We start from the raw sequence: 23,848 nt of genomic DNA, 5'->3' as shown, positions 1-23,848 counted from the left end.
TGCTTTCATCCCCTCTCAGATGGGAAATCATTCCATGAGTTCAGTAGGTCTCGGGAAGTCTCTTAGACGGCAGATGTGCACATCAGAGAAACATCACTACAAAATTAGCAACCCCAGGAAAGAGGGCCTGGGTTGAATTGGACCATGGAGGCACTCCTCTCTTCCCTTGATGGTAGGTTGAAGCCCCTTGACAGAGCAGTTTTGGGGAAGCCTTAACTGCTGCTGCCTGTGATCAATGTAGCTTGTAGATAAACAGAGGATTTAAGTCTAAGTACTTTCAATTGGGTATTTGTCACCAGCACCAATTACACAAATAAACCAAGAAAGGAAATCAATTAACCCAGAGTATCAGTTGAAGTTCTGGGTGCCAGGCACAACAGAACCCAATTTACAGACTGGACCTCTCCTCTGCCATGTCAGCACAAGTTCTCACGAGCTTCCTACTACCAGCAGAAGCGCTGACTGATAGATTCCAAAAAGAGTTTAGTTCACTGCGGCTGAACAAGAGATCAGCAACAATTACATAGGGCCTCAAAAAGGATCAGGGAAACTAGGAGAGAAAAACTGGTAGGTGGGCGGAGAAGGATTGAGTAAAGGGTGAAGCAGATTAATCAAGGATTTCATTTCTTGGGGTTAAGTAAGATTCAGCCATAACATGGAAGTAACTTTTAAGTTTCTTTGCAGCTGTGGATCTCTTTGTATTCCCGGTGATGTAGTGAACCTCACACAGCAGAGTTCCAGGTCACAGTAAGTCCCACAGCGAGCCAACTCTGTCAATGACAGGAGCTCTTCTCTCGGAGTTTACACAAGGCTCCCACGGCCACATACGTTTAACAAACAAACACAGAACATTCACTTAAACCACAAGCAACATTAGGAAGAACCTATAAACCTTCAAGCAGGTGGGTTACATCTATGCTGCCTGGCTCATCCGCTAGTCCCCAGGCCCACACTTCCACCATGGGACACACAGCTGAGCTCTTCAAACAAAGGGCCCTTTTTATAGTAGCAAGAAGCAGCTCCAAAAGATGTGGTTAGAAAATAATCACACGCTGGGGACAAAGAAGTTCATCTGGGTCTGATGCCTTGTAAGCCCAAAGGACAAGGCTGTCTTGAGACAGCAGCATCTGTTAAGATAACAAGGCATTTGCAAAGGAGGCCAGAGGGATTTGGTAATCACAAACCGCAAGAAGACTCACATGAGCCAGTTATAGCTCAGATAAGCAACAGGTAGACTTCCTCACGACTGTGCCAATGTACTTCAGTGCTGACCTGAAAAATCTTCTTTTGTTTTGGCTTCCTCCCTCCCTCCAGCCACACCAACCCAATACTGATCTTGGTCTGCAAGAGCCCTGGGGTTCTAGTCCCAGGTCCCAACACAGTTCTGCCCATGTCCTTCAATCATGCCCTCCAGCACCTCTCAGTACTCCACCTCTTGGTTTCCCCTGAGCAGACTATCAATCTAGCTGAACTCTGCCAAACTGCTTGAAAAGCATCTGATGTAGACACACATCACTAAGAGCTAGGATAAGCCTAATTTCACTTGTGATATAGGTCTGGTATTTTAATCAGCCATCTCAAATACAGGAGCTGTGCCTGCTTCTGGTGCCACAGCTAGAGCGCCTTCCAAGCCCTACCTGTATGGCTTCATCCAACAGGAAAATGGCATCGTTCATGAGCAAGTTAAGGAAGCGTAGGAAGAGAGGAGGGTTCATTGCCTCTAGGTTTTCCGAGGCATAATCAGCCAGACCCTATGAGTCACACACAGAAATGATGAGTTAATGCTCCACCACAGTTCAAACTTAAGGACACATAACTCAACACTTAATACAGCATTATACAAACCAAACAAACTACTGACGTGCTTATCTTAGCTTACCTTTATACTTTGCCGGTATGAATCTGTCCCCCACATGTACCTGAGAATGGGATACATGGGTCGACGATAATTAAACTTCTGCTCAAACTGATGTGGATCCCCTAAATAAAAGCAAAAGGGAGAGGAAGTTTCAATTCAGCAGCAAGAATCGGCACTGTATTTTTAACCTCTCCACAGTTCACACTTAGCATCAGGCCAGGGGAGAGCGACACTTGCTCACTTCCTTGAGAAAACTCAAAAGCTGACTTCCCAGTGCACCCTGCTCAGCAAGGAATAACTTTCACAGCAGGTTCCTGAAACACAGCCAAAGTCAGGAAGCAAGAGCCAATTAAACGCTACTTTCAAATATAAACTTGCCATTGTCACTGGACTCATTGTTGCATGATCTTTTCTTGCTATGCCGCTCCAATATTGTATAAGCTTCACATAGCCCAGGGACTTTATTTTATACAGACTTTACATGCACTTGGAGAGTTTTACCCAACTAAGGCAACTGGTCTGGCTCAGTCTGGGGAAGATGACAGGACTCTGACATCCGAGGGGTTCCTGTACTATTTTAAAGGAGTTGTTAAAGTTAACCGGGGAGATAACTGTCCTGATTTTGAGGCCTCTTTACCACAAAGAAACAGGAAAGAGGCCAACGCTAGTGCCTTCGAAAGTAAGAGAGACTTTTAAAAAGTGACTGGTACATCGATGCTTTTGCTCCATTTTCCCTTGGAATAAGCATCCCAGTTAATAACAGTATCTTGGGAGTTCACTGTGTTTGTGTTGTTGAAACCACTTCCCTGGCAGTGGTTTGCAATAGCACAAGTGCTGACTGTCAGCTCACAGGAAGCAACCAAGTTGAAGCACACTGCATCAACCACCCCCCATCAGACAAAGGGCTCGATCCTGTTCCGATGGACGTCAGTAGCAAGGCTATCACCGACTTCAGTGGGAGCTGGATTAACCACTCAGCATGTAAGGCAAGCAGTGCTGATTCAGTCTACTGAGCTGCTGGATACCTCTTAGGGACGAGGACCCTGAATAAACGAGCACAATGTCAGGATATAAAATTAGTGTGCAAGGGCCAGTCGAATGCAGAGGTCCAGGTCCAGGAAGCAGGGGCCAGAAATGCTGTGGAGGCAACATACTTAGACTCTGGTTGTGAGAGGAGAGGGGAGCACCTCTCCCTCTCGGACTGAGGTGATCAAGAGGGAGAAGAGAATCCTGGCTAGGATGGTGGCTGGGATGTAGGGCGGTAAGAATACAGATGTGTCTGGAGGGGTCTGTGAGAAAAGCGATCTATGGAAGGTCTGTGAGTGTGGAAATGTGCTCATTTCCCCCTCAGCTGGGCAGGCTCATGCTGAAATCAATGTGAGTTTTGCTGTCTTCAATGGGAGCAGGATGGAACCCCTAGTGGACATGGCTAGAGAAGTGCGTTACTAGACCTGATTAGACCATGAAATGTAGCTTTCCAGAGCATCTATTTTCCTGATATGTTGCAGTTTTGCATGCATCAGCAATTCAAAATAGCTGCATGTTTGCTAAAGTGCCATCTGTCTAATATGGTCTAATGGATTTGACCAAGCCTGAATAGATTAGGTTTGGTGCACCACTGTCAATAGAACAAGGTATGTCACAGCATGCAGACATCCTCCCACAGATTCTTCTCAGGGTAAGAGACAAAATCCCTCCCCTTCCCTGTTTACCTGTAAACTCAATATCCACAAAGACCTTGATGAGTGCCTCTGCAAGATGGGCAGCGTGGTGGTAGGAGCAGAACACTCGCTCGCGATGGAACATGCTGGAGACAAGCGGGTTCTGGACCTGATCTAAGTGAGGCATCACTGCTTCCAACACTTCTGCCAGCTTGGCTCGCAGGTGAGGATTCTTCATCCTGGAAAAGAAAAACCAATATAATAGGGCAGTTTAGAGCAAAAGGGGAATTTGACTGACCAAAGAGAATCCCAAAGATTGAGGCCATCCACATGGGAAAGGGCTGGCTAACACCACTACACTTGTGCAGCCAAACTTCTGACATAACCTGACCTACCACTTGCATTCCTAACAGCATGCCATGGTTGTTCTCAGTCACTAGTGGTTAAACCTCGGACAGAAGGGTTACAAAGGGAGTGAAGGTTGAAGCTTTTGGCCTCATCCCTCCTAGAACACACTCTCGGTGATGCATATTACTGCACATTGTGCTTGCTCATCAGTTGTGACTCTTCTGCCCTAGCCCAAATGTGTTTTGGTGGCAAACATTCTGTTATATCAGCTATGTGCTGAACCTGTCTAATGCCTCTGTCTCCTACTTATAGAACAGCAGAAGTATTTTGAACTTACAGAGTGCTCTTACTAATATATCTGAGAGCATTCAGCAACGGTTGGGTAAGCATTATTGTCCCCATTATATAGGTGGGGCACAGGGGTTTAGTGACCTGTCCAAAACTGCAGAGTCAGTGAAAGAAGTGGGAACAGATCCCGGTTCTCCCAACTCCCATGCTGGGCAGTTGCAAATAGCACCCCAGGGAGAAGATGGAGTTTACCTGCTCCTGTTGTTGCCATGAATATAATTATGCACACACAAATATTAACAAACGAATAGCATGAACACAGTGTACACAATGATATCTTACCACAAGGATCAATAACTCTGGTCATAATTTTGTTCAGTGCTTAGGCAACAAGCACCGAGGCAACAGATGTTTCAGAAACAACTAAAATAGACCAATCTAGACAACCCCTATTTTGATCATTAGCAAAACATCCAATTGCAGAAAGCAGGAAATTTCCCAAATCAGTCATGAACAAAGCAAAATCTCCATTTTTCAAAGACAGCACAAGTTCTACTGGGTGCGTGGGGCCTGGTTTTCAAAGGTGCTGAGCACTTGCAGCTCCCAGTGACTTCACTTGGAATTGCAAGCGCTCATTTCTGAACATCTGTCCCCTAGCGCCACAGCAGGTCACTAAGGTTAAAACTCTCTCTAACTGGCCCAGCCCTTAGTTGTAATGTTCTTTACCTGCAGCTGAACAGCAACAAAAAGGTGCAAAATTATTTCCTGTCTTTGGAAATAAAAATCAGGTTTGAAATTTCTTTCAGTCTGACCCTTACAATCAAAAGCCCCAGTGATCAGTGTAAAGGAGGGACAAACACATTAGCACCAATGGATTCTGGAAAGCAATTTTTGATTCCTAGCCAAGCAATCACAAGCAGTGCTCACCAAGGCCAAGTTCCGCTGTACACACACAATACCTATTTGTTTCCTTGGTTGAGGCATCACGGTAGTAGTAGAACAATAAAAGGAAGTATTTTTCAGGTGCTTTTCAGATAGATGGAGATGTGCTGACCTCATCTGTTACATGTAAACACACTATTGTACACATACTCACTTGCTTCTGCAGCAGTGATAAACCAGACTACCCCTCCTGATGCCCCAGCACTCTTCCCTACAACTATAAATGCTGTGAAAATCCCTTTCTTTTTTTGACACGAATATAAAACACCTGATTGTGAAAACAATTTTGGGAGACGCACTTCAGCTTCCTCCTTCAGGGACGTATGGGGGAGACCGGGGAACAACATTTAATGGAAATGCAAGTGTCAGGCATTCCATCGTGACTCAAAGTTCACTAACAACCAGTTGTAACTAGATAGACTCCCAACATTACAGTTAATTTGGCTTTAACAAGGAACTAAATGCTGAACTCCCATTTGTGCCTTACATGAAGCCCAAGTGCTTTGGAGTAAAGTTCTTTGCTTATTATGCCTCTCGTGGGTAAAATTCTTGGCTATCGCTCCGGTAGATCAGCTGAGTCATTAACGTTTACATCAAACCTCAAGACACCCCTTATGATTTTTACTTGTTTGTTTCTCTCTCTGGATGCTTTGCAGTAAATGTAAAAGGACAAAGGGCTGGAAACTTATCTACCTCTCTACATCACCCGTGAAAACAGTAACAAAGTGAAAGACATGCTCCAGAGAGTCTGCAGAAGTCTCCAAGATGTCATCAGCAAAACGCCGCAGGAAAATGAAGAAATCACCCAAATTATCAGCAAAGAATTCTGTGAACAGAAGTCATAAGTATTAGTGTCTCCTCAGGAAGTTCCTTCAGGCACTCTTTTCTATCCTTCCCTTTATGTTTCCCCCCCAGTGCTTCTAATGGTGATTAAAATTAACATGGTTGTTTAATGCCAATGAACAAATGAAGCAATTATTGAGGATGCCAGCACAGCCTGTAAAAACTGTATCTCTAGACCCAACAGGAACATCTTGTATTTACAAAAAATAAAAAAAAAATACTATTCTAAAGGATCCCCAAACTGATACAATTTACTGTATACGGAGATCACTTCACCCCCACCATGGAGGCAAGTCACCTTTGGGGTGAAACTTGGTAGCTGTTTAGCAGTACATAACTGTAAACCACAGCTGAAGGATCCATATCCAATTGAAACTGCAGGGGAAATGTTAGATGAGTAATTACATTCTGCCTAAATTGGAATCTGGCAAGACATTGGGATTGGACACTTCAGCTCGTACAGAAAGTGCCTGATACTTTTAAAAGGGGCCAGGACCTTAGTTTGTCTCATCTGAAAGACAGCACTTCCACTAGTACAGTGACCCCTGTCAACAAACAGGGGTGTTGGTTCAGTTCTGACACAGAACAGCGCTATCTACTGGATCACCAACATCACATCACTTCCTGGAAAATTCAGAATTTCCATGAACAATTCCCATGCCAGCACACATCCAGCCCAAACCTGGCTTAGCTTGCACAATCTGTTTAGAATCACAAGTTTAAGCTCTCAGTCATTTCTATGATGCTCATCACTTTGTCATCTGCACTCTTGAAATTTTGGAGCAGAACTTCACATTGTTTCTGTACAGGGCCTACAGCCCTGATTTTGCAAGGTGTTGAGTTACTGCAAAATACAGGCGCTCAGCACCTCCGAAAGAGTCAGACCATATACTGTATACATAATGCAAACTGAAAAGGATACTAAAGTAATTTTAAGGTGAGAAGTTGCTTGGCCCTCTCCCTTTAAAGGTGTGTTTGTCTTAATGCAAAGCAGTGATCTTGAGTGATCTCATTCACCTGGTACGTAAGCCAGTGCACTGTGCTCCACGACTGGCAAAGGGAATGTCAGGTCTATAGGCTCAGTCCCTTGGTTTCCTACAGCCAGCTGGACCAGGAGAACTGCCATGGACACCTGCAAATTCAGGCAGTTCTGTAGCATCTGTGGCTCAGTCACTGATGTTTTGGTGGAGAGATAGACAGTCATCAGGCGTTCAAACTGCTCCCGCAGACTGTCTGTTGCAGGGCTGGAACTTTGTTGAGCCTCTCGCCAGGCTACTTGCAGCCGGTGAAGGCTTTGGTTTATTTTTACCATCTGATCATGCAACCTGCCCACAAAACAAAAATGAGAATACCAGAGACTAGATGAAAATAGATTTAATACAGATTGCCCACATAACTCATAAATGTGCACCTACTTGTACCCTGCCTGTGTAATACCGAGCGGTGTTGTGCAGCTGGCAGAAGCAGCTGAGAGGGCAGAAAAAAGCAGGGCACAGTACCAGCTTTAGAAACTGCTCCATTCCATCTGAATAAGCAGAAAGAAGGATGTAACTGAGTGAGCGTTATTTTAATCCACTGTCCTCAAATTATCCCCCATGAATAATACTGTCTGATGGTCTGCCAAATGGAATACTATCGGAATCAGACAGTGAGCGATTGGGAGAGTGCAGTTCCAGAAAAGGAGCTCTCTTACAAACTGGTCTGCAGAATGAAAAATCTGGTGATCCACCAGTGCTAACTGCACCAGATGGCTAGCTTGGCCTATGCAGTTGTAAATCCTCAGATTACCAAAGTCAGGGATTTTCTAGGTAATGTGGTGATGTTTCCTTGCATACATTTTCAGTTTCCCAGCAACAAAGCCATTTGCATAATTTTCGGCTATTTCTATATTTAGATAATAAACCAAACGGAAGGTGAGTATGCTTGGATCATTAGTGACCTCACAGTATCCCGGCAACAATTCACAGTGGGAGGCTAAGGGAACGGTACATTTTAGCGTCCAGCAGACCACTTCCTGAGAAGAGCAGCCAGTTATCTTCCTAACCTGCTTAAAATGAAACCCACTCACTATGGCAGTTCAAATATTCTACAGAGTACAAGTATCCTGAGACAGTGACACTCTCCAGTACAGTCAGGAGACATGGGCCTTTTCTCTTCTGGGGAAAGATCAGCAGCTAAATGATAATGAAAGCTAACAAGCCCATGAACCAGACATTATCACAGTCAAACCAGGGGTCCAACTCTTCAGTAGGCCCAAAGATAACAGCTGGTTCATGGGCTTGTTAGCTTTTATTTGAGCACAGGTGAAATAAACCCCAGGCTGAATTGTTAGCTATAGCCTGGAGCTCAGGTGTCATCAGCACAGTCAGAAAAACAGGCATAACAGTATTGGGCCTCTGAGATATTGGGAGGATACTCCCTGTTCAAGAGTATTTCTGGCTGGTGATTTTTTTATTTATTTTTTAAATATTGAATGGATACAGAGTGTTACTAAAAACACACATTTCCCTTATGAATTTAGCATTCTTCCGTTTGAGAACACCAGACGTTACCTGAGCCTAGGCAAAAGAATCTCTCCCACAAGCCTGCACACACCCTGGCTTAAAATACATCCATAAGAAATAAAGGTTTGTGTGGCACTTCCCTGTTATCAACACTGTTTATAACCACCATTTCCTAGACTTACAAGGCTAGCAGAGGAGTTACCTGTGAAATCCTAAATGGAGGGTGTATTGTGTCAGGACTAAATTCTCGGTCACCAGATTGTAGCTGTGGGCAAACTCTGGCTCCTTCTCAGTCACAGCTGGAATCAAACATGTTTCTTTTTCCAAGCCTTAAATAAATTAAAAACACCAGTGAATTAACACTGCCCCGCTGGGTCTGGGAAGGGGACTTCAGCACAGTCAGAAAGACCCGACTTGGTGTGGGTGATATTTTAACTTTTTTCAGCTTCTTTATTCCTTCCCCACTACCCATCTAATCTGTTGCCTCCTTTTCCTCCTGGAGAGGCATGAGGTATAGTGTTGTAGGGGAGACAAAGTGCTTGTGAGCCCAGATGGAAGCAAATGCAACACAAGGCGAGCATAACATTTCTAGCATACCTACCTTTCATATGCACGTTCTTACTTCTCCTCTCCTCTTCATTCAGCTCTTTCAGGGCACAGTAGGTGGGATCGAAGGTGAGAAGCCTAGGAGATCTGGGTTTACAGAATGGCTGGCACAATTTCAGGAGGGCAGCTCCTAGATTCAGAAAGAAGGCATCCGAGGCATACATCTGGAAGAAGATCTCTGGCATCTGGTTAGCCCAGATTTTGGTACGGCCTGCATTGGCATGGAGACAGTTTCCAAGCCAGGACAGAATCCTGTGTTTGGTCTCTGGAGACAGCTGTAACAGGTTCTTCAGCATCTGGTAGATTTTCTCATGGAACTGGGCCATAAACTGTCACAAAAAATAAAATAAAAAACCCAGTCCATCATTGAAGGCATTTTTGAAAAAGACCCATTTCACTTGCACTTTCCAAGGTTGGTCTGAGAGTTCACAAGTCATCCTAATCTTCTGGAAAGTCCCTTAGGGCCTGCCTACCCTGCCGCTGGGAGCTTGCCTCCCGGCCTGGCTAGACACTCATGGGAGCTCTGCTCCAGCTAGCATGCTAAAAATAGCAGTGTGGACATTGCTGCCTGGGCAGTGACTCGGGCTAGCAGCCCAAGTCCAAACCTGCCTGCCCCTGGGTCCGAGCTCAGGTGGCTAGCCGGAGTTGTGGGTTCATGTGACAATTGTTAGTGCGCTAGCTCAGAGGGAGTTAGTGCGAGTCTGTCAACCCCATGCTGGGAAGAATGCTCCCAGCTGGAGTGCAGACATACCCATAGGTGTAGCTCCCACGCCCCCTTACCAGTGTCTCCTGTCAGACAACATGTCATGAACAGAGCAACCCTGAAGCCAATAGCAAAAAGCAAGGAGGACACTTTAAGAGATATAATGAATTGTTTCAATGGAAAGTAAAACCAAACTTCTTTATAGGTGACTGGGTGGAAAGATGGTCTTGTGGTAGGGCACATGACTGGGAGCCAGATGATCTGGGTTCTGCTCCTGGATCTGCCAGGCTCTCTATGGGGAACCTTTGTGCTTCAGTCTTCTCACCTGCAGAACAGGGATTACAGCTATCTTCCAGGGTTTGTGATGCTTCATTCATTAATGTCTAGAAAGTTCTTTAAGATTTTGCAGTTCTGCAGCACCTTCCATCTGAGCAATCCAAAGCATTTTATCCACATCCATGGAGTTATTCTCCCAACACCCTGGAGGTCTGTGCTATCCTCATTGTACAGGTGGGGAAACAGCATCACAGCACACAGAGGTGGAGTGACTTGCCAAGGTCATATAGCCATCCTGTGGCAGAGCCTGGAACAGAACCCAGATCTTCTGAGCCCAAGTCGTTTGCTGTAACCCATTACAAGGCTTCCTTTCCTTAGGAATACACACTGTGGTTCAGTATTAGAAAGTGGCACTGATGCACTTCAGCTCGACCTGATGAATGTTGGACTCCTGCACTTTGATCTCTTGTGGACTGGATCGGGATGGATTCAGAAAGTATCCATGATTCTCCACTACGCCTGGGGTCTTTAGCAAGCAGGAGATGCTCAAGATGACTCCTAGCAGGGTCTTCTGATACATCTGCCCATTGGTGGGGTCCTTTGGTTGAATGTAGTCTACAAAAACCTAAAGAGATGAAAGAGGTGCACGCTATTGTTCATAAAAGTATGAAGAGAACCTGTTGATTTGGGAGTGGTCAGAGAACAGTAGGAGTAACTTGTTAGAGAAGGAACGGGGGAACAAATTATTTCATTCTCACTCTTGTTTTTTCTCAGAGAGGATGAAGATAAATACATAATTTGTGAATCACGTAGGATGCTGCACGCAGCCAATACACAATCCCTTTACTACAGCTGGAATGCATGGGTCATAGCAACACACTACTGAGAGTGCACATTCACCAGAGCAGAATGTGAGCCCTGCACATATCCAGCCTGTCATTTCGTAACAAAGCCAAAGCAAAAGCCATTAGCCACCGCACAGGAAGGTACATCTACATCAGACCCACCAGCCTGTGGACGTATTCAGTTTCTCTCCTTGTTGGCGAGCTCATCAGCAAGGCTAAGCGTCAAAGGGCCACAGAAAGTGAATTACTCTCTTTTATGTAGAGGTAGTCTTTCTGGGTAATGGCAGAGGCATATTAGTGGGACAGTGTAGAGGGAATTTGCTCTGCTGCCGCCTATGTAGCACTTTTCCAGGGGACAGCTGGCACTTTTCACCAGCACTAACACACACTTACCTGTGCTATATCTTTCTGTCTGGTGAAATAGAGGAGCATATCCAGATATGTGTACAGCAGATTCTGACAAAGGTCCAGGTCTTTGATTCTACCCAACAGAATATCAAACACAGGAACCATGACCTCCCCAAATGTCCGTACTTCCTCATCCATTGTCAAGGCTTCTATGACCTCCTCAAGAAACTCAGTCACATCTTCAAAGTCTAAGAAAAGAAGTAAAGGGCAGGGGTAGAAAAACATTTAACAGAAATATTCAAAGTATTTTTAGTGGCTTCAGCCCATTAACACTTCAGGTTCATCTTGTTATAATCCTTCACCATCAGCCAATTAGGTAACACCATATTGTCAAATACCAGCCATAGCCGGATGGCAGGTCACGCGTACAGCAAGCTCTGGGGGGCTGCATGTGTTAGCTCATGCTTTAGCAAGTCCATATCTAGAGACTCCTGAGATATTGACTACTTAGGGATAAATTAAATCAAGAGACAAGAATTTCCAACACATTTTAAAGTAGAACCAATTGTGCTTGACAAGGACAGTAGAAACATTCTTATCACTAGACACATTTTCCTCCTGCCAAGTGGACATAGTTGTGTTTTCAGATGGGATAAGGACACTAACTAAACATATTTGAACTTCCCCTCCGATTTTAAATCCCTTATAAAGGGGGGGGTCTCAGTATTTTATTCTGTAGAATACTTTGTTAGAGAGAGAGAGAGAGAGAGAGAGAGACTGACTCTCTCATAGACCAGTTCTCCTCTCAACACCAATCCCATAAAATTCAGTGGACCCCAGGAGTGGCTCTTGGGTGACTGGTATCCATGGACTGCACTTTGGCCCAAAGTGTTAACTTCGCTAGTGACACAGAAAACCAAGAAAGCAGACGGCAATTTCCCCTACACTTTGTGTTGAAAAGAACTGAGCTGTTCACAGGCTCCATCCCATTTCTGACTCTACTCGCTCCTGTTCAAAGGTTACTTTAAATTCTAGGAACTGACCTATTAGTTAAGGTTCCTGACACGGTCAGATGCTCCTCTTCCAAGATGTCTAAAGAACTTATTCTTATTCCTTGCCCCTTAGGTAACTTATAAGTTTGGATTTTAATTTGTACATTAGATCAGATCTGTTATTTACAGTGGGTGAAATCCCGGCCCCTTTCAAGTCAATAGCTAAACTCCCTTCGATTTCAAGGGCACCAGGATTTTACCCATTATGTTTATGAAAATATACAAGACAAAGAGTTAACAAAATGTCCAGACCCTCAAAGGGTAAAATACGGTTCAGCCAGCTTTGCACTCACCCCAGGTTTCTATTAGTGGGGTTAGTTTGTCTTGCTAGCGTCAACTGGTTTTACTTTCACCTTGACACAAGACCTTGAGCTGTCCTAAGGCCACCAAACTTGCCCTATTACTTTAGGCATTTCTCTAAGACTATCTACTGCTTACATGGCTCACTTGATTCTGAAGGTCAAGCTTGGACCTTAAATAGCAGAGACGTTGGGTTTGATGTTCTTGTTATAAAGTGGAAAGAAAAAGCAACAATATTTGGTCATCTGAGGATAACTACTAACCCACCAGGAGAAAGAGACTTACGTGCTCCTCTCAGTGCCTCCAGCATCAGGTCCACCAGCTGCTCATAGACATTCTGGTTGACATAGATCTCTGAGGTGAGAAGAACAGTGCGAGTGTTCGACACAGTCAGATTCCTGCAGCGAACTGCAAAGGGCAGCAGGTTCTCTGGCACTTTGGTTATCTGCATGGAAAGAGGAATTGAGACAGAAGGAATGATGTCCCCTGAAGTGTACCGGTATATGTGGATAGTCTGCCCACTTGCTCATTTCAGGTCAGTAATCAGACCGCATATGATGCTACTTCCCCTTCCCAAGGCTGCCTACCTACCTCTTCCTTTGATCTCTGGTAACAGGCATATAAGTAGCGAAGAATCTGTTTCTCTCCTGCGTCTCTATCTGCTGAAAGATTCTGTGTGCTGACAGAGGTCATGTAAATCAGGTGATTTCCTGGTTCCTGGAGCAACAAGCGGGTGAAGAGTGCCTAGACACACAATTAAAAATATACTGAAAATAAACACACAATCCCAAGTGTCTAAAGTCACAACCCTCCTCATTCCCTCCACAAAAAACACCCCACACCGAATCATCCTAACACGGCTCCTTTTTGCCCATTAGGCTTTCCTTCCCTACTGAGAAATGTAGAGAGTTCAGTGCTAGACCAGTGGTTCTCAGACTTTTCCCAGACTTTTCCCAGTCTGCTAGGCCAACAGCTTCTCCAGCCACCTTCAAAATTTGCAGCAGTTTTACTAATAGGGGTCTGTAACCCTTGCCTTTGAAAAAAAAACCTGACAAGCATTAGCATGACAGTCCTGTTAGAGGAGCGGGTCTCTTTACAATGTTTTGATGAGGTGGATGGAGGCGGAACTGAGTACTGGAGCACCAACTCCCACTGTCCACTGTTATAAGCAAAGGCATTCTTACCTTCCAGAAGACGGACACAGCAAATTAAACTGGAGGAGTGGGAGAGGCCTTGGGATTTTAACCATTCTGTCACCAGACTCCTAATCTGTATCTTCCCATTCAGTCTCCCACATTGGCAGCAGATCTCTGCAGCCACTAGGAGGAGCTAGTATTAGCTAACCCTATAAGCACTCCAAAGCTCACAGCCACTAAGCCTGAAGTCACTTCCAGCCCAGTTGTCACAGGCAGCAGACATTTGACCATTCGTGAACAAGTCTGCACTTGAGGGTAAACTCTAATATGCTGTGCAGGGAAGGAGCAGAGTTCAAGTTATTGTTAGTAGCCGAGAGCCAGATTTTTTGTGCACTGTAAGAACTAAACCGTCCCCATCAGTAAATCTCAATTTCAGCTAACAAAAGCCGTGAACAGAAATGTATGACACCTTCTCGATTTGGTGAGGAATAATCACCTATACCTAACCCACAGTGCCTTCCCAGTGCCCAGAATGCAGCCGTTTGGCTCTCCAGAGCCACTGCTTCCCAAAGCAAATTACCAAAAGAAGGTCTATTGTTAGCCTAGTCTAAAAACAACAAAAAAAGAGCTGAGCACACTGGTTTCTCAGTAACATGTGCACAAGTTAAGCTGTCCTCCCATATCATTAATGTTTTATGCAGACCTGATCTTTAAATAGGAGTCATTAAATACCCATTTGGGACTGGACTTTTGAGGAGATACTCTGCAATCAGGTACCTGCTTATTAATCACGGCACCTTCTTTAGCTCAGGACTGCCAGACACCAACCTGAAAGAGAAGTTGACAGAGAAGTGGTGATACCTGTTCAATGTTTTCCATGTCAAGCCAGTCTTGTTCATCCAGTTCTGCAGCCATTTCCTCTAGGTACACACAGCGAGCAGGAATTCCATTGCCGCTCTTCATACTGGGATCACCTGGGGATAATCAAATCCACTTAAACAAACCACCACAAATATGTGCCTACCGCCAGTGCGTTCAGCCTGCTAGAGGGAGCTAACTGCTGTAAACAACTACCAAATATCCCCATCCTCCTGCCACAAGGTTTCCTATGGAATTCTGTTGAACCTTTAGTTAAAAGCTCTCTTCTGAGCAAGTGGTTTTTGTATGATTGCTTAAAAACAGGTTTCACTCTAGAACATGATATACCAGTTATCTTTTAAAAGGTACACAAACGACAATACAACATCCACTGCACAACACACAGGTACACACCAGAATCCTGTTTAAGAATCAGTTTGGGAAAAATCCATTTTAATTGTAATTTCCCAATGTTCACTAAAGCCAGCCCCATAAGAGAGCAAACTTCCCAATTTACACATACATACAGAAGCTCACTTTGCAAAAACAAAGTGTGCTCTAGTAGATATTTTAATACCAGGCCAGTCAATCAACGTATAATTGGTTTCCACTGGGATTATCACATTCTTCACCCATAGCCAAATGACACCAAGAAAGGTGCAAAATTCTTTCCTGCCTTTGAGAACAACTTTTTGTTTCAGAAAGTGGAAATAGTAAGCAGAGGAACAGCCATTTTAGACTTGATTCTGACCAACAGGGAGAAATTGCCTACAAATGTGAAGGTGGAAGATCATTTGGGTGAAAGTGATCATGAAATGATAGATGTCATGATTCTAAGGAAAGGAAGAAGTGAGAGAAGCAGAATAAGGACTTCAAAAAAGCAATCTTTAACAAACTCAGAGAACTGGTAGATTCCTATTGGAAGAAAATCTAAGGGATAAAGGAGTTTAGGAGAGTTTGCAGTTTCTTAAGGAGACAATATTAAAAGCACAATTCCAACTATTCCAATGCGAAGGAAAGATAGGACAGAATATGGCTCCATCAGGAGCTCTTTAATGGGCTGAAAATCAAAAAAGAATCCTACACAAAATGGAAACATGGACAAATTGCTAAGGAGGCATACAAAAGACTAGGACAAGCACATAGAGACAAAAATCAGAAAGGCTAAGGCACAAAATGAGTTGTACCTAGCAAGGGACATAAAAGGCAATAAGAAGTTATTTAAATACATAAGGAGCAAGAGAGAGATGAGAGGAAACTGTAGGTCCTCATCTTAATGGGGAAGGAGAGCTAATAATTGATGACATCAAGAAGGCTGAGGTGTTGAATGCCTATTTTGCTTCAGACTTCACTGAAAAGGTTAATGGTGATCAGTCGCTCAACGCAATGTTAACAACCCTGGGAAAGATAAGTTAGATGTACTCAAGTCAGCAGGTCCTGATGAAATTCCTCCTAGGGTTCTTAGGGAATTAACTGAAGCAATCTTGGCACTATTATGTTATCTTCAAGAACTCGTGGAGGACAGGTGATGATGTCCCAGAGGACTGGAGAAGGGCAAACGTACCTATTTTTAAAAAGGGGAACTATAGACCAGTCAGCCTAACCTTTGATACCTGGAAATATACTGGATCAAATTATTAGTGTCATCCTCGAGGTGCTTACAGTTATAAGGAATACCCAGCATGGATGTCAAAAACAAATCATGCCAAGCCAACCTAATTTCCTTCTTTGCCTGTGTTTCTGGGAGAGAGTGTAGACATGATTATCTTGATTTTAGTAAGGCTTTTGACACAGTCCAACATACCATTCTCATAATCAAAGTAGGGAAATGAGGTCTAGATGAAATTATTATAAGATGGGTGCACAAGTGGTTGAAAGACTGTAGTAGTTGAGTGGTTCATTGTCAACCTGGGACAGCATATCTAGTAGGGTTCCACAGTGGTCATGCCTGGGTTCAGTATTATTAAATATTTTCATTAATGAGTTGAATAATGAAGTGGCGAGCATGCATATAAAATCTGCAGAGGACACCAAGACAGATGGAGTTGCAAGTACTTTGGAGACAGGATTAGAATTCAAAATGAGCTTGACAAATGGGAGAATTCATCTGAAATCAACAAGATGAAATTCAATAAAGACAAATGTAAAATACTTCACTTGGAAAGGAAAAATCAGAGGCACAACTACAAAATGGGGAATGACTGGCCAGATGATAGTGGTACAGCTGAAAAGGATCTGTGGGTTACAGTGGATCACAAACTGAATATGAATCAATAATGTGATGCAGTTCCAAAAAAAAAAAAAAAACTAATATTCTGGGGTGCACTAACTGGAGCATCCAGTTAAGATGTAAGATACGGAGGTAATCGTCCCACTGTATTCAGAACTGGGGAGGCCTCAACTGAAGTACCGTGTCCACTTCTAGGAGTCACACTTTAGGAAAAATGTGGACAAATGGAAGAGCCCAGAGGAGAGCAACAAAATGATAAAAGGTTTAGAAAACCTCACCTATGAGGAAAGGTTAAAAAAACTGGGCATGTTTAGTTTCAAGAAAAGATTACTAAGGAGGGACCTGATGATAGTCTTCAAATATGTTAAGGCCTGTTATAAAAGGGACAGTGATCAATTGTTCTCCATGTCCACTGCAGGTAGGACAAAAGTAATGGGCTTAATCTGCAGCAAGATAAATTTAGGTTAGATATTAAGAAAAACTTTCTAACAATGGGATAGTTAAGAATAGGATGGACAATCACCTGTGAGAGATGGTCTAGATTTATTTGGTGCTGCCACAGTACAGGGGCTGGACTTGATGACTTCTCAAGGTCTTTTCCAGTCCTACATTTCTATGAAACATCAACTAAATCACCCTGATGATCAAGTAAATCACTTCCCATCCAATCCCTACAAGGGAACTTTACAAATAAGGGGCTAACACATCAGCACTGACTGGGGTTTTAGGAAAGCAAGATGTGAACCATATCCTAGCTGCATGATCATGCCAAGTGGGGATAATACAAACTTCATTTTAGTGCTTTATATTTATTCCAGCCTGGATTGATTTAAATCACCAAGTGGAAAATCTCAATTTAAATTATCAATTTTAATCAATCAAACTTTTCCATTTGTAGTTCAGTTATTTTCTAAAGAAAGGTGCATTCTCATTGGCTTATATAACCATTAAAACATGTTGATTTACAACTAAATAGATGTATTGCGTCTGATGAAGTGGGCATTCACCCACGAAAGCTTATGCTCCAATACCTCTGTTAGTCTTAAAGGTGCCACAGGACCCTCTGTTGCTTTTTACAGATTCAGACTTACACGGCTACCCCTCTGTAACTAAATAGAGCCTTTACACTAGATTTGTTACATCTTTCTTCTACCTAGGAGGGTACACCATAACTATATGCATATATTTAAGCAATTATATAGCTTAATATTTTCAGATTCTTATTAATTTTACATTTTTAGTATGTTAGAAAATGAAGAATGATGGGAAGAATCATAATTTGAGCACATTTCAATAAGCTCTCGGGTAGAGAGAAGCATTACAACACAAGTATGAGACCCCTGAGGTGCGCTCAGTGGATGATCCTGATGAGATGTGTGATGGTGTCTGCTAAAGTCAGAGGCTACTGTAATACAAATAATAAATAATAATGACTGCAGTGTGCAATCACGCACATCTGACACTAGTCTTCAGACTTAATCTCAACCCCTGGGAGCCAAGATTGCTCCAGACTAACACACACTCATAACTACTCCCATGGCTGAGCTATTGTGCTTGCCAAATAAATCTTATAACCCTGAGAGTCTGGTGGGTAACACAAGTCTTCACTGCATGTCCACTCACTGTTGTCGAGGGTGATGAGGAAGATCCTCTGGATCATGTGATTGATGTTGAGCTGTTCACACAGCTCCTGCTGGGAGCGGAAGGAGCGGCTGATCTCAGCCACAGAGTAGTCACAGTCATCCAGACTCTCTGATACACTGTTATCCGAGTCATCTTGGCTGGCTGAGGTTTCATCTGCTGGAAAACAGAAGATAGTAAATAAACATGTCTCTGGCCCAGGAAGAAATTAACACTGCAGCATGAAGGGTAAGCAGTGTGTCTCTGGGAACAAAAAGGGCTGAATTAACCCAAGGGAGCACTATCAGCGACATGCACAGGTCCTGCCCATCTTTGTGCCGCCACTGATTTCAAACACCTACGCTTAGGTTTCTACATGTAAAACCATGAATTATTCATTATCTGGAAGCACAGCAGTAAGCACACTATGGCTACAGTGCAGTTCTGCTGAAGGTAGTGATGATGTAGGCTGTGATGTACACCATTTTGTAACACCCTGCTCAGACCAGGGTTGGACAACAAGTTGATAAAGAACCCTGTGTCCTGTCTACACACTATATTCACCGATTGCCAGCATCACTGGCACTGCCATGGAGAAGCGTTACAGGCCCATACACTGTCTGCACGCCACGCTGAAGAATTAAGGAAGCAATGGCATTTTGTTTTGTAGAATACAAAGTGCCATTTAAAAACATTTGTCTCTGAAAAGACTGTCTGAACACAGGCACCCGTCAAACAGTGCAAGTCTTAGAACAAGAAATTTAAACCTTTCACGTCAGATAAATTGCTACTGAAAAGCAAAGTAGACCTACTGTCAGAACAAAATAAAATAGAGCACTACACTCTGTGGGTAAGAAACAAGTCACCCTGCCCATTCAGATTGGTTGGTGAACGGCCAAGGAGACATCCACACCCTTTCCCAAGCATTCTTGCTACTTCTACAACTTGCCTTCTGCAATGGTGCATGGCCCAGTTCCCATTCTCCCTCCTTGTCTCCCAAAAGACTCCCATACGAATGTGGTAAGACAAGAGTATTGCTTTAAATAATAATATTTAGCCCTTATACACTAATGTCCATCTTTAGAACATTAATTCGAAAGGACTTCCTGTGACATAGCTAATCTAATTATTCCCCAAATGGAGGCAGCACCCACAGCTCCCTGTGCTCAGCACCTGGGGGGGTGGGGGGTATCAAGGCACAAGTGACCTGGTCAAAGCAAGAGTAAGTGTTCAGTCTGGGATCAGAACTCCCAGTCCTGAATTCAGATCAGACTTCTCCCCCAAGATTTTCTAGTGGACTACAAACAAGTTGGCTCAACAATTTAGGGCCTGATCCAAAGCTCACTGAAGTCAACTGCAAGACTCCCAGTGAATTCAATGGGCTTTGGATCAGACCTCAAGTGCACAAAGTAAGATGCTATATTGACATACAAATAATACTGTGGCCACCCGACAATTCTGACTCCTGGCTACAAGTGTCCAGGCCTGAAAAATATTTCTGTTTATGGATGGTCCCAAACCTGCCCAGGGTACTGAACCTGAATAGTTAACACAGACCAGAGTATGAAAACCTTATAGATATGTTGTTAGGGAAGACCCTCTGCAACCGGAGCTGCATTGTTTGGTCTCCCTTCTCCTCTTACCAGTGAGCTGCCTCAGCTGCTGTTTTTGGATCGCTGCAAACTGCTTGGCATCAGCTAGGGAGCTGAAGAGGGCTGCAAAAGGGTTACTTGAGATGCTGTTGTTATTCTCTTGGTCTGTCATTTCACTTTAAAGTGTGCTCCATCCAGACATGGGGAGAGGGGCTGAAGAAAGAACAGGTATGACAATCACAAAGCAGTGGTTAACAGCAGCAACTACAATTCTTAAAGTTTAAAAATAAAACCAGAAGTGCCTTAGTGGGGAGGATTTTTTCAATTAGGAATCCAAGATTTAAGACAATTTAACTACACGTCTAAGAACCCACCATTAAAAATAGTATGCCTGCTTTCACATCTATTAAAATTGAAGGAGTACACAAGCACTCTACCTTGATACATTTTTTCAATGTTTAATGATACCTTTTAACTCATTAAAATTAAGCATTGAACTGAAACTGAAAAGAGCAAGGGAATTCAGTTATGGATGCTTAGCTGTACCTAACAAAATTCATTTCTTGTTAAGGTATCTTAGTACCTATTACAGTAAGTGATCTTACATGGAAACAGTGTTGCAGTACTGCAGACAAAGGCCAGGCCTACACGAGCATTAATTGGGAAACCACATCCATGATGGGAACACTAATGGAGTCAGGACACAGATGTTTTTACAGCAACGTTGTCTAGATCTGCTATCACTGGTAACAGAGTAGCAGCCGTGTTAGTCTGTATCCGTAAAAAGAACAGGAGTACTTGTGGCACGTTAGAGACTAATTTCAGAGTAACAGCCGTGTTAGTCTGTATCCGCAAAAAGAAGTCTCTAAGGTGCCACAAGTACTCCTGTTCTTTTTGTTAGAGACTAACAAATTTATTAGAGCATAAGCTTTCGTGGACTACAGCCCACTTCTTCGGATGCATACAGAGTGGAATAAATATTGAGGAGATATATATACACACATATATATACAGAGAGAGCTCTCTGTATGTGTGTATATATATCTCCTCAATATTTATTCCACTCTGTATGCATCCGAAGAAGTGGGCTGTAGTCCACGAAAGCTTATGCTCTAATAAATTTGTTAGTCTCTAACGTGCCACAAGTACTCCTGTTTTTATCACTGGTAAGAATGCTGGGATCTGGTCTATGCTAGCACTCCTACCATTTCAGCACTACGGGAGCGGGCAGGAATACCCAAAGAGGACAGCTAATGGTGGAAAGGAAGCCCAGTCCATTTGTTGATCCTTACTATTTCTTCTAAAAGTTATTAATTCTTCATCAGAGCATTAAAATAATCAGATGCAACACTCGGCAGACCACTCCACCTATCCTTCCCTACAGAAATACAGGCAGTATAGAAAGCAAAATAGCTTAACTTTTAGCCTAGAGTTTTGCTGGTTTGCCATGGAATAACTTCCTAATTTGTAACACATGCAAGCCAAGGAACTAGCCCTGGTTGTTCCTACACTGGACTACAACATCCCTGTCAGACTGAAAGAGCAATTTATATTTATCCCCTTCTAGACATTTCAAGAGACCATGAATCGCGGCTTGTGGAATACTGCTGTCACAAGTCAATCTAGTGCAAAGCCAAAGGACAAACTTACTCAGCCTGTTTACACAGCTGATACCTGCAGAAAAATTCAAGGACTCACAAAGTCACAATAGCACTAAGTGCGTTTCTTCTTTCCCCTCAATGGAGACAGAGTTCTGCATCAAATCGCATTATTCAAGCTAGTGAAAAAAATTGAGCATTTAGGTTTATATGTATGACAGTTGCTGCTAATGTTTTATTTGTTATATAGTGAAATGTCATTCAAATGACTGCTCTAACAGATAACAAACCTCACCCACCTTGTTGCTCTAACAGCTCTAATTCAAGCCAAAAGGTAGCTCCTGTGCCACAACTTACAGATGGAGCAAATCCAAGAAAACCCCAGAAGCACAATATTGTATAGAAGTGACTCCCAACATTCTTCTGGTGAAAAACCCCTTGAAAGAAATTGGAATGCCCTCCCCATGTCTCCTCATGCCATGCATCACAGGCAGCTGCATCTTCCTTCTGACCATTCTCCCTCTCCTGCCCATATCTACCTCAGCACTCTCTGTCCTTTTCCTCTTTGCTTTCTAATTATTGGGCTTTCTTGTTTTTGTTAAAACAACAAGGAGTCTGGTGGCACCGTAAAGACTAACAGATTTATTTGAGGATAAGCTTTCGTGGGTAAAAACCTCACTTCTTCAGATGCATAGAGTGAAAGTTACAGATGCAGGCATTAGATACTGACACATGTTTTTTGTCCCATCAGGCACTGGGATCTCAACCCAGAATTCCAATGGGCGCGGGAGACTGCAGGAACTATGGGATAGCTACCCACAGTGAAACGTTCCAGAAATCGACGCTAGCCCCGGTACATGGACGCACACTGCCGAATTAATGTGCTTAGTGTGGCCGCATACATTCGACTTTATACAATCTGTTTCCCAAATTCGAATTATATAAATTCGGATTAATCCCATAGTGTAGACATGGAGAGCAGAGAGTTACTTCGCAAGTGGAGAACCAGTGTTGACCGGGCCAATTCGATCAGGGTGGATGTAGTCCACTCCCAATAATAGATGAGGAGGTGTCAATTCCAGGAGAGGAAAAGCTGCTTCTGTAATGAGCCAGCCACTCCCAGTCCCTATTCAAGCCCCGATTAATGGTGTTAAATTTGCAAATGAATTTTAGTTCTGCTGTTTCTCTTTCCGTCTGTTTCTGAAGTTTTGTTGTTCAATGATACGGATTTAAAAGTCACGATCATTGAACAAAAACACTTCCCCGTCCAACCCCAGTGTCTGACCCGTGGAGATGTAGGGTCACTCACACCATCGGGGTGCACCCGGACCTGCGAGCTAATGGCCACCGATGGAGCTGTTCACCCCGCTATACTTCGGGCCCGGGGCAGCCCGGGGCAGGCAGTGCGGGGCCGGACAGGGAACCGAGGCCCGGCCCGGCCCGGCCCGGCCCACGAGCGCACAGCGGGGGCGCGGGGCTCCGCGGCTGGTCCCAGGCCCGCCCGGCCACTCGCCCGCCCCGCGCAGGCCCGGGGCTCGCCCCGCCCCCCAGGCCCGCTCCCGCTCCCGCTCCCCACGGGCCACCCGCCAGAGGGGGGAGGGGTGGAGCTGCCGCGTCTTACCGGGGCCCGGACGCTTCCCCTTCTCGCTCAGCCTCAGGCTGGCAACCGCGGACGTCACCGCCCCGCGCCGCGCGTCACCTCCCCGCGCCGGAAGCGCCTGGCGGCCGGGAGCACGTGGGCAGGCGCCACGTGTTGGGCGGAGGGGGACCAGGCGCTCGTTTCTCCCACACCCCGCCCGTAACGGGGCTGGCTCCCCGCGCGCCCCGGCTGCGGCTGACGGGGCTCGGCTGCCGCCTCTGCGTGCGGGCGGGGGCAGGGTCCCTCCCGAAGGCTCCCGGGGCAGGCGAAGCAGCGCGTGGCGCTGTCCCGGGGCTGCCGGTACTGCCCCGGGGGACACCCTCGTAGCACGCTCACGGCGACAACGCCCATAGGTGGGCGCCAAAGCTGTCACAGGCCTTTGCCACGCCAGGCTGAACGCAGTGCAGGGCCAGGCTCCTGGGCACGCCGTGAGCCCTGAGACTGCACAATCCTCCAGGGCTTGAGCTGCATTTAACACCTCGGCTTAGCTACCAGAGTGGGGTGTGGAAAAACACACCCCTGCGCGACACAGGCGTGCTGGCAAAACCCGCCTGTCCACACAGCTACATCAAGGAGAGAGTGTCAGCATAGCAAATGTTGT

At 44.5% G+C, this 23,848-nt stretch overlaps 1 protein-coding gene across 2 annotated transcripts in view; it reads right to left on the bottom strand.

The window, feature by feature from the left end:
• The window catches only part of UBE4A (ubiquitination factor E4A), a 29,733-nt gene extending 6,446 nt beyond the window's left edge, over window positions 1-23,287 (bottom strand). Inside the window, exons 1-15 of one of the 2 annotated variants that reach the window (XM_054004853.1) lie at window positions 23,230-23,287; window positions 20,062-20,223; window positions 18,422-18,598; window positions 14,572-14,684; window positions 13,166-13,318; window positions 12,860-13,019; window positions 11,268-11,470; window positions 10,463-10,654; window positions 9,046-9,379; window positions 8,647-8,773; window positions 6,958-7,265; window positions 5,791-5,923; window positions 3,571-3,758; window positions 1,880-1,980; window positions 1,638-1,751 (exon numbers count right to left, since the gene is read on the bottom strand). In XM_054004853.1, the coding sequence (XP_053860828.1) occupies window positions 1,638-1,751; window positions 1,880-1,980; window positions 3,571-3,758; window positions 5,791-5,923; window positions 6,958-7,265; window positions 8,647-8,773; window positions 9,046-9,379; window positions 10,463-10,654; window positions 11,268-11,470; window positions 12,860-13,019; window positions 13,166-13,318; window positions 14,572-14,684; window positions 18,422-18,598; window positions 20,062-20,182 (2,424 nt within the window). In that variant the 5' untranslated portion in view covers window positions 20,183-20,223; window positions 23,230-23,287. Of the gene's footprint in view, window positions 1-1,637; window positions 1,752-1,879; window positions 1,981-3,570; window positions 3,759-5,790; window positions 5,924-6,957; window positions 7,266-8,646; window positions 8,774-9,045; window positions 9,380-10,462; window positions 10,655-11,267; window positions 11,471-12,859; window positions 13,020-13,165; window positions 13,319-14,571; window positions 14,685-18,421; window positions 18,599-20,061; window positions 20,224-23,229 lie in introns of those variants that run through there. The other variant, XM_054004854.1, reaches the window with a different exon arrangement.
• Between the last annotated feature and the right edge of the window lie 561 nt (window positions 23,288-23,848).

This window comes from Malaclemys terrapin, chromosome 15, assembly GCF_027887155.1.
Source record: "Malaclemys terrapin pileata isolate rMalTer1 chromosome 15, rMalTer1.hap1, whole genome shotgun sequence".
Lineage (NCBI taxonomy): Eukaryota > Metazoa > Chordata > Testudines > Emydidae > Malaclemys > Malaclemys terrapin.
Note: the sequence above shows the minus strand (reverse complement) of the source record. Positions and strands in the feature narration are given on the sequence as shown.